This window comes from Heterodontus francisci, unplaced genomic scaffold (assembly GCF_036365525.1).
Source record: "Heterodontus francisci isolate sHetFra1 unplaced genomic scaffold, sHetFra1.hap1 HAP1_SCAFFOLD_955, whole genome shotgun sequence".
NCBI classification, from domain to species: domain Eukaryota; kingdom Metazoa; phylum Chordata; class Chondrichthyes; order Heterodontiformes; family Heterodontidae; genus Heterodontus; species Heterodontus francisci.
In genome coordinates this window covers 7,704-17,963 of record NW_027141275.1, presented here as the reverse complement: position 1 = coordinate 17,963, position 10,260 = coordinate 7,704, and the positions used below count along the sequence as shown (strand labels likewise).

The 10,260-nt window shown below is 45.1% G+C and overlaps 1 protein-coding gene across 1 annotated transcript; it reads left to right on the top strand.

The window, feature by feature from the left end:
* Positions 1-3,249: 3,249 nt before the first annotated feature.
* LOC137362594 (probable G-protein coupled receptor 139) lies at positions 3,250-4,686 on the top strand. Its single transcript, XM_068026960.1, has 2 exons — positions 3,250-3,268; positions 3,776-4,686. The coding sequence occupies exons 1-2, from the start codon at positions 3,250-3,252 to the stop codon at positions 4,684-4,686; spliced, it is 930 nt and encodes a 309-aa protein (XP_067883061.1).
* Positions 4,687-10,260: the final 5,574 nt, after the last annotated feature.

The window sequence follows — 10,260 nt, the reverse complement described above, 5'->3', positions numbered from 1 at the left end:
AAACCTCCGTGGGGAACTCCTGCAGTACCTGCCTGGTCCTCTTAGTCTACCTGGCGGTCACTCATTCCCTATTTGACTGCATACTTCTGACCTGCGTTGAGACCACCTCCCTAGACCTGCTATCCAAGTAGTCGTTCGTTTCGTGGATGCACAACAGTGACTACAGTCTCCTTCGAGTTCCGAAAACTGGAGCTTCAGCTTCTGAAACCGGTGATGCTTCCTGCTGATGTGTTCATCTAAGACCCGCGGTGCGTCCATGACATCCCACATGCTGCAGGTTGTACATTCCACTCGGAAGATCTGCCCTCCCATACCTTAATTTTACAGACTTATTTATTATGAGTAGAATAGCTTACCCCGTATTCATCAAACAACTCCAAGCACTGCACCAAAGCAGGAAATAAATACTGCATTATCTTCACTACCATTAAAAACATGTAAACTGGTTGAGATTTCTTCGGATCGTTCAATCTTCTGTTCGAAATATAAGAATCACATTAGCTGTCCGGAATTTCTCTAGCTCTATTCCATATTCTGATAATTATTAATGAACAGATAATTTTGACTCTGCTAATATCTTCCCTAGCTTTGTTAGTGTAGGTGGTTTAAATCCATCTAAAGCAGAGCGTTTATCCTCTATTTGATTGCTTTTGCACATTTGATCCCGATTTCTATGTTAACGAACCTGAAGTTTTACAATGAAATTATTCACTATTATTTGAATGTTCGTCTCCTCCCTTCAGAGACCTTTTTCCATTCTACAGGCTCTGAATAGTGATCCACATCTGCGCCAACCATCCCACTGCACACCAGAGTTCCTTCCTGCTGAGCTCATAGCTGCTGTGCAGAGGTCCATTTACATTTATGACTATGTCACTCTCTGATTCAAATCCAGTAAACCTGGGCTGTCCTTAAACTCACAATGGATGGGATCTGTCGTGACAGACACAATAAGGCCGTTTCCTCATCAGTTTCCTCCACCATCCTCTGCTAGCACATTTCGAGGATCCCATTTGGAACAGATTTGTTTCGTTTAAATATCTCGTCATTCCCGCGCGATCTCCTCACTTCATCACTGGTTCTAGTCTGGGTATGGTAACCTTAAAGGATGCTGATCCTGACCGTGTTGTAAAGTATTGATGTCTGGACCTCGAGTGCGAGCCTTGGCAAATTCCACCATCACATGGTGTCGCTATGGGAGCTGTTCTGGTCCTAGATGTGTTGTTTTTATGAAGGATACGTGGTCCATTCTTTGTTCCAATCCTCCTCCAGTCCTCTCCTTCACACATACTGATGGATAGCTTGATTACTGTGCTGTTGCTCTCACCTTCTTTTTACTTGAACTAGAACATTTCATTATCTCTGCTTCTAATTTCCAGCCGTCCCTCCACTTCAAACGTACCCTCTCTGACACTGCCCTTCCCTTCCTCGCTTTCCCGACATCCATTTCAGGGGATTGGCTGCCCAAAAATATGGACTATAATCTCATCCACAGCTACCTTGATTATACATACTCCAGCTCTGTTTTCTGCAAAGACTCTGTTCCATTCTCTCCGTTTCTCCTTCTCTGCTCCATCTCCTCCAATGATGCTAACTTTCACACCAGTGCTCCTGAAATGACTTCGTTTTTCCTCAGCCAAGGATTCGCCTCCACTCTGCTTAATAGGCCCCTGGACCATGTCCATCACATTTCCCATGTTACTGCCTTCAGTCCATCCCCTCCCTTCCCGAAACAAGATAAGGTTCTCCCTGTCCTCAACTTCCAACCCATCAAGCGTCCACATTCAACTCCTCATCCTCCAACATTTCTGCCACATCCAGCTCAGTCCATCAACACCATATATGCTTCTCCCCTCCCTTTTCACCAGATCTTTGCGACCCCGTGTCGACTTCTCAATCACCCAACATCCGCTCACTTTATAAGGGCACCCTTACTTGCAAGCACAGGGGATGTAATACCTGCCCTTTCACCTCCTCCCGTCCCGATGTCTGAGGCCTCAGCCCCTTCTTCCAGGCGATTTCCTGCCCTTATTATAACATAGAAACAGTATTCAGTGTTCTCAAAGGAATCCCCTGTACATCGGAAAAGAAGCAAACGGAGATTGAGTGATTACTTTTCTGAACATCTCTGTTCAGTCCACATTCATGACCCTGAGCTTCCAGACGCTTATCATGTAAATTTTTCCATTCCATTCCCGTTCTGATCTTGCTATCCTCGACCTCGTGATATAGTCTACTGAATCTCACCGAGGAACTGCACCAGATTTTCTGATTAGGCATTTTATTGCCTCTCAGACCCAACACTGAGATTAAATGATAACCATCCCTCAAACTTTCTCAGATGGCTTGTGCTGTTATGAAGGATGGCGACACCCGAGTCACTGGAATTGCAGGTTGTGTGGGGTTGCTGGGAAGGACTTCCCCTTCTGTTACAAAACTGGCAGGTTGATTCACGCCACTGGGATCTACCCGCACCTGCCGCCCCACCACAACTGGACCCATTCTCTGTTTCTTTAATTGTTCCATTTGCCGTGCACTATCATCCCTTTATCAATGAATCACTCCTGTCCTCCACCCATTTGCAGACATTTCCCACTTCTCTTTCTTTCCCTCATACACCACTTTTAAATGGCTGTATAATTACTTGCAAACAGATTATCTCCAGTTTCTTCCATTTCTGAGGAAAACCGATCTGTTGAATGGGTAACGCTGTTTATTTCCCCACAGGCACTGCCAGGCGTGGTGAATGTTTTCAGTATTTTCCTAGTTAATCAGTTTTACTGTTGTTTCAGTGTTTTGTTTCCACGTCAATGGTTAAGCCTGGATATCAGCAGGGGTGTGAGATATGTGGTAACAGGAGTTTCCGATTTCTAACTCCACAGATGCCTCTTTCATGCTTGTGGTATCCTCCGTGGTGAAATCAGACGATTGATGGGCTTGGCTTCCGGTTGGGTATGAAGGAGTCTGGAGCAGACCTCAGGACCAGCCCTGTCAAATCCTTACCACCGGTTTGGGGGTTCATTGTGTTACATTGGGGGATGGCCAAACACTAGCTCTGCAGGAGGTGAAATTTCTAATCGCTAAGCTGCCAATTCCCCAGCCCAGAGAGGAGTCACCTATTGTGCAGCATGGTCCGTGTATGGGTAGGAACAATGGAGTTGGAATTTCTGATCCTCAACACCAGGATGAGTCTGCAATGCTGGGGAATGAGCCCAGATAGGGCGAGGGAAATGTTTGGTACAAGATACGATGGAAGGTCCGGTCCCAGGTAGTGGGGTCTGATTCCTTGCTGGGCTCCATTCCCGCAGATTATTGAATCCTGCGGTTGGACGGGTCTATCCTGCACATCAACCTCTGCTGTGACTTATCTAATTCAGAGCGAATAGCTTGATAACAGAGTGGCGGATGATTCTGATTGCTAATCTCGAGTGTCTTTCTCTGTGGCTTGGGTTATGAACGGGGAAACCTGGCGGCCAGAGTTACATGTGTAAAACAGATTACATCAGAGACTTCCAGGACCATGAAAATATTTAAATTGCCAACCCTCCTCCTGGGAGCAGTTCTCTTTCCGTACCCTGTCCCGACTCCATTAAACCCGGAAGTTGGCGGGTAAGAGCTATATTGGGATTAGTGTTGACATTTAAAAAAAAAGACATATAACTCGTTTCAATCCCACCTGTTTTTGTTGCTAATGTCCTGCTCTTTCTGTTTTTGTCAGATGCAGAGAATGTTTGATCAGTAATTTCCAGTCACCTTTCCCTGCTCTCTCTTACAGTTAATTTACTAGCGATTGTGATCCTCTCCCAGGGAAATTGCGGCCTCTCCACCTGCACCACTCGATACCTGGTGGCCATGGCAACGACGGACCTACTCTTCATTATCACTGGGGTCTTACTGTGGCGGGTTGCATTTTATTATTTCCTGGGATCTTTCCTGGTCACCACCCCTGTATGTATTGTCATCGTTGTCATGTTTTGTGCAGCTACTGAAGTTTCTGTCTGGTTCACAGTTACTTTCACCTTTGTTCGATTTATTGCCATTTGTTGCCAGAAGCTGAAAACAAAATATTGCACCGAGAAAATTGCAGTTGTGGTTCTAACAACAACCTCGATTCTGCTTTGCTTAAAAAATGTCCCCTTTTACTTTGCATATGAACCTTTATGGATAATTGACAATATGCCATGGTTCTGTGCTTTAAAGTCAAACTATTATACTGATCCTGGATGGGTGGGACTTGACTGGTTTGATACGGTTTTAACCCCATTGCTCCCATTCGCTCTAATATTTTTGCTCAACGCTCTGACAGTCAGACACATTTTAGTGGCCAGTCGAGTCCGTAAGGGACTGAGGGGTCGGAGCAAGGGAGAGAATTGCAGTGACCCAGAGATGGAGAGCAGAAGAAAATCGATTATTTTACTTTTCAGCATATCAGGCAGCTTCATGCTCCTCTGGTTGGTGTATGTTATACATTTCTTCTATTATATCATTACAGGATCAGAACCGCGGGATTACAGCGATTCTGAATATATGTTTCAAAGATTAAGCTACATGCTGCGGGCATTCAGTTGCTGTACAAATACATTTATTTATGCAGTGACTCAGTCCAAGTTCAGGGAGCAGATTAGGAATATGGTGAAATATCCAGTTACATCAATTATTCAATTAATGAATAAACTAAGCAACTGAGGGCAGCCCAGCAGCGGGTCCCATTTATTCCCTTCTACGGATGTACTGTTGATCACCGAGGGGCAAAATGTGACCAACAGCTTTATAACCCGAATACAACGACGGGGAATCGCACATGACAAAGAGCTGCAAGGTGACAGTCAAGTAATGACAGACAGAAAATAGACTACCGCGGGTGGGTTTGCAACACACAACTTCAAATCGTGGCGGCAGGCCACCAAGAGTCAGACCGACCCCGGCAAGACAGCCGGGGTAACAGCAGACAGAATCTCTCCTTCAACTCCACTGGTTCTATTCGCAGTTACTCACATCTACTTAGAAGGAAAAGCTTCTTAAAAATAAAATATGTTGGAAATCTTCCCGTGTAAGTTGATTATTAATTGTTTTATGTTTGGTGACACTTTCTTGAGTGCATCTCCCTTCCATTCCCTGGGCTGGTCATTGCCATCTCTCTCTCTCTCTGTCTTATTATCCCCACCCCATGACGTAGATGGTGGTGTTGGTGGGTGCCCTTTGAGGATTCTCAAATTATTAGAATCAGTGAAGCAAGGAGCTCTAGGGGGTTGCAGGGATCGGAGGAGATTCCAAATGTAAGGAGAGTTTCAGGGCCTGGAGAAGTTTGTGGAGACTGGGAGAGTTGTAGGGGCTGGAGGACGTTACAGAGATATGGAGGGTTTTAGGAAGCAGACGAGGTTTCTGTGAAATGGAGGATTGGAAGTGTTCGAGAAGGAGGAAGAGTTGGGATGGTTGTAAGGGCTGGTGTCGTTAACAGAGATATGGTGGGTGGTCGGGTTGGAGCAGGTTACAGAGATAGGCTGGAGGATGTTACACACATGGGGGCGTTGCAAGGGGTGGGAAGGTCAGTATTGAGGGGCTGGAGGATTGTAGAGACTGGACGGGTTTGAGAGGTTGGAAAGATTAGGGTGATGGATGGTAAAGCCGTGGAGATATTCCAACGCAGAGATGAATATTCTAAATTGAGATGCTTTTGGATCAGGATGTAATGCTGGTCAGTGAACAATGAAGAAATGGATAAATTGTACCTGCTCTGAGTTAGAATATTGGGTCACAGACAGTTGGATGAGCTGAGGTATATGGATGATGGAAAATGTGAGGGTAGATGGAAAACATTGATTCCCTCCACCACCAAGCACATTGGATTCAATGTGCACAATCAACAAGATAATTGTTGTTCTTATTTATCGAATGAAAATGGCAGAGTTAAGCAATAACCTCCTCTTTTTCTGATGTTGAAGTTATTAGTACCTCATTCAGTCTGTAGATGGTACGGGTCTCGGCAATATGCAGCATTGCTCGCGTTTTTACACAAAAGCAGAATGTCAAGGTGTGATGGTTGGATTCTCTCTTGTTTTTACATGGACATTGCCTGGTACTGAGGCCTCAGCGGTGGAGGTAGGCTGTGCAAGGGCCCCTGACTTGTGCTCAGCCAGTTTCGCAAGATCTACTTTCACCGTGGTTGTTGGAAGCCTGCCATTTGACAGATAGAGTTTGTTACAAGGAACTTGTCAGTGATTTCCCATATTTACCATTCCTTGATCCACAGGATATCTGCTGGTCGATCTTGCTCAGGAATTTTGCTCCATATGAGGCACCACGATAAATGGCGGCAGTCAGTGGATTCAAAAAGTCATTATGGAGTGGTAACTGATGTGCAGCACGGCTGATTTTAACCAGCCAGTGGCTGATCTTCAGTCGGCGAAAGTGTGGGCGAGTGATGTTTGTGAGAACAGGAAGCCAGGGGAGGCCTGTTGAGTGGAGGGTTCATTTATAATACACATTGCTGTATTCACATTTAATGATCATTTGAATTTGTGTGTCGTGACCTTTGCCAGACAGGTGCATAGTACTTTGCAGCTGCGTTGCGGAGTGCTGAGGCAGCAGCGCCCCACGTCGATCCACCAATTCTGCTGAATAGTTTGTTTCTTGTTTTGACCTTTGCTGCATTTTTTTCAGATGCTCACGGAAGAACAAAGTCCAATCCAGAGTCATTTTCAAGTATATTGTTCGGGGAACATGCTTTAATCTCTGACCATCCATGTCTATACACAAATGTTTACTGTACTGGCTTTGTGGACGTGGAATACACTGAATATGGTTTTAGAGGGAATCACATATGGACACCATGTGCTGCAGCAGCCCATCAACTTTGTGTTCTCTTCATTAACGATCTGACGTCTTCTGTATTTTGGAACGGCCATGAATTTTGGCATATGTGTAGAACTGGTTCATCTGGACACGAGCACATGGCCAAGTCGTTTCAAGAACTCTGGTGCAATGTTGTCATATCCCGCTGCTTTGCGATATTTCAGGCCCTTTAATGCTTTCTCCAGTTCTGTATTCTTGAAAAGGTGAGGACTGCATATTCTGCATGTTTTGGTGTTGATTTTTCTCTGCTCATGATAGCTGAAGTGTTTTGTTTTCATTACCAATAGTGACATCGTTACATGGAAAAGATGACTAGCAACATGGTTCGGGGTGACTAAAACAGGTGATTTTCGGGCTATTCCAAGGCGGCAAATCAGGCTCCAGCACTACAAGGAGTGAACGTTAGCCCTGCTGTCATTTCCTCCCATCTGTCGTGATGTGCAGCATTGAGAGACTCCATGAGGTGGTCTATTATATCAGGGTTACCAGATGATTTATATTCCTTGAGGAGTGCTGCGCTCTCTGCTTCAAGGCAAGGTGGATGGATGGGTAACTGCGAGGCATGGCTGTGCAAGCAGCTTTGAGAATGGCAACACTGAAATCCGTATCTAATTCTTCCATAGGTATATTATTGATAGCTATATTTATAATGATGCCATCCAAGGACTCGCTGCATTTTCCCATTCTGCTTTATGGAATTTCCATTACATCTTCCTTGCACTGTTGCTGATTGGAGTGCAACGGTCAATGTAAATGAACAATGGCCGGTGTTGATTATGTGGAAAGTCGCCCTGGGCTAGGCACTGTGATGGTTGCGGGTGATCTTTCAGGGAATTAACAGAGTATTTCCGACTCTATCTGGCTGGATGATGATTATCCCATTGACTGGGGTCACGTCTTAGAGTGAAGTCGTTTCTTTAGGCCTACTCTAGAAGTTGTTCAGCATCTGTGTCTGGTACTAAGATACCCCAATCAGTGTGGGGGTGCTGTTGAAATCTCCCACTTAGAAGGCTGGTTGAGGTAGTTTTGGCAGAAGTTCCTTTTCCCAACTGGCACTTGCAGGCTCGTACACGTTTGCAATATGAACACTGCACACCCGAATTGTGTCACAGAACCTGGTTGATAACAGGCCGACTGCATTGGCAATGTCAGATTGCACATAGGTGGTGCGACCGTATTTAGAATTTTTTTTTAGAACATTACAGTGCAGTACAGGCCCTTCGGCCCTCGATGTTGCGCCGACCTGTGAAACCATCTGACCTACACTATTCCATTTTCATCCATATGTCTATCCAATGACCACTTAAATGCCCTTAAAGTTGGCGAGTCTACTACTGTTGCAGGCAGGGCGTTCCACGCCCCTACTACTCTCTGAGTAAAGAAACTACCTCTTACATCTGTCCTATATCTATCACCCCTCAACTTAAAGCTATGTCCCCTCGTGTTTGCCATCACCATCCGAGGAAAAAGACTCTCACTATCCATCTTATCTAACCATCTGATTATCTTATATGTCTCTATTAAGTTAATTTAGCATGAGGTGGGTAACGCAGTAGGTCAAAGTCTTTGATGTAACAACGGCTTGCTTCTTCAGTTCCAATATCTTTCTTTTGCAGGCAAATAATTTCAAAGGAATAGTCGGTGGAAGGACCTCCAATGATGTTTCACATGGCGGCTGAAAGAACCTCAACATTAAGTTGAATGTTTTGCAGTGCATGCCCGATTACTATGAAGCCAGAAGGTGACTCATTCTTGTGCCTGGTCGTTCTGGGGTGAATGGGATTCGGTAAGGGGACTCTATCTGTGACCTTAAATTTTCTACTGCAACTTAATCTGCCAGAGGTTAACACAGGGTTGCCTTGGTAATGACGGGGACGCAGCGTGAACGCTGATCTATTGTCCCCAATCTACAAGGTGCACTGCAGCAACTCACCAAGGCTCCTTCGAAAGCACCTTCGAAACCCGCGAACTTTAACACCTAGAACAACAAAGGCAACAGATATATGGGAGCACCATCACCCGCAAGTTCCCCTCGAAGCCACACACCATATCGGATTGGAATTATATTGCCGTTCCTTCACTGTCGCTGGTTCATGCACCACATGGACTGCAGTGATGCAATAGTGCGCCTCACCAACACCTTCTTAAGGGTAACTGTGGATAACTGCTAGACTAATCAGTGATGCCCACATCCGTGAAAGAATTATAACAAAGCAAAGGCATGGATTAGGGTTTCAGCAGCAGATGAGATGAAGTGGAAGTGGAGACGGGCATTCTTCACCCACCTGCTCAAATGAAGTGGCACTGCCAGATCGAGACCTATATTACCCTATTCATAAGCCAGACGTACTGACACTGAAAATATATTGTGGGACATAACAGCCCAACTCAGCAGGGCCTTTCAATGACACTTTCAAAACAAATATTTGTTGTCTATTTCCAATGTCTGTTCACTGTATAGATTAATTCGCAGGATGTTGTTGCCACTGGCAAGGCAAGTATTGACTTTCTCTGTTTAATTCGCCCTTGACAAGGTGGGTCTGTGCTCTCTTGTACTAATTGCTACTCGTCTGGCGAAGGAGTTTCCAAAGTGGATGTTATTGATGGAGTACCAGGGCGTTGCTCATTTGTGCTCATGGACGAAGAGCCTGTAAAGACCCCCTGTCAATTTTCACAGGTGAAGACTTGGCCGCTTGAATAAGAGAAAGAAATTATCAGAAAATAAAGTGACATATTTGTTAATATCTATTTGAAACGAACAGAACAATCTATTGGTTGCAGTTGGGTGGCTACTAGCACCTCTGGTGCTGTTGGAGGAGAAAACTAATTTAGTTCACTCTCGCAGATCCTCCGTGTCAACAATGGAGGCCCAGTCGGTCTCATTGCTAACAGCAGTAGTATCTTTATGAGGTGCATATCCGATACAAAAAAAAAAGAAAATTCAGCAGCTTAACTTACAAACGAGACAGGATTAAAACACTGGTCTTTCCCAATGAAAGAAAGAGAATTGATGGCTATAATACCATTAATCCTTTTTAGGGGGAATTATGTAGCCCATGTTTGACTCTTTTCACCCAAATCCCCCTCAAGGTGATATTTGGCCAAAGCAGGACAATGTAGCGCCCCTCTCACTTCTCTCTCCCTGCTACTCTCACTGTCTCTCCATAACCTTGCATGTGTCACTTGTTCTCGCTCCCTCACCCTCTCAATGTTTCTCTCCCTGGCCCTCTCACTTTTTTGTCTGTCCACGTCACTCTGATTGTACAGTACCTGCCGCTCTCTCTTTGACTCTCCCTGTGCACCCTTAACAATTTACTCTCTCCATCTGCCAAATTCTCTCGATGCGTGTCACTCACACTTTCTCTCTCTCCCTGCCACTTTCATGTTCTCTCTCTCGCTTCACCCCTT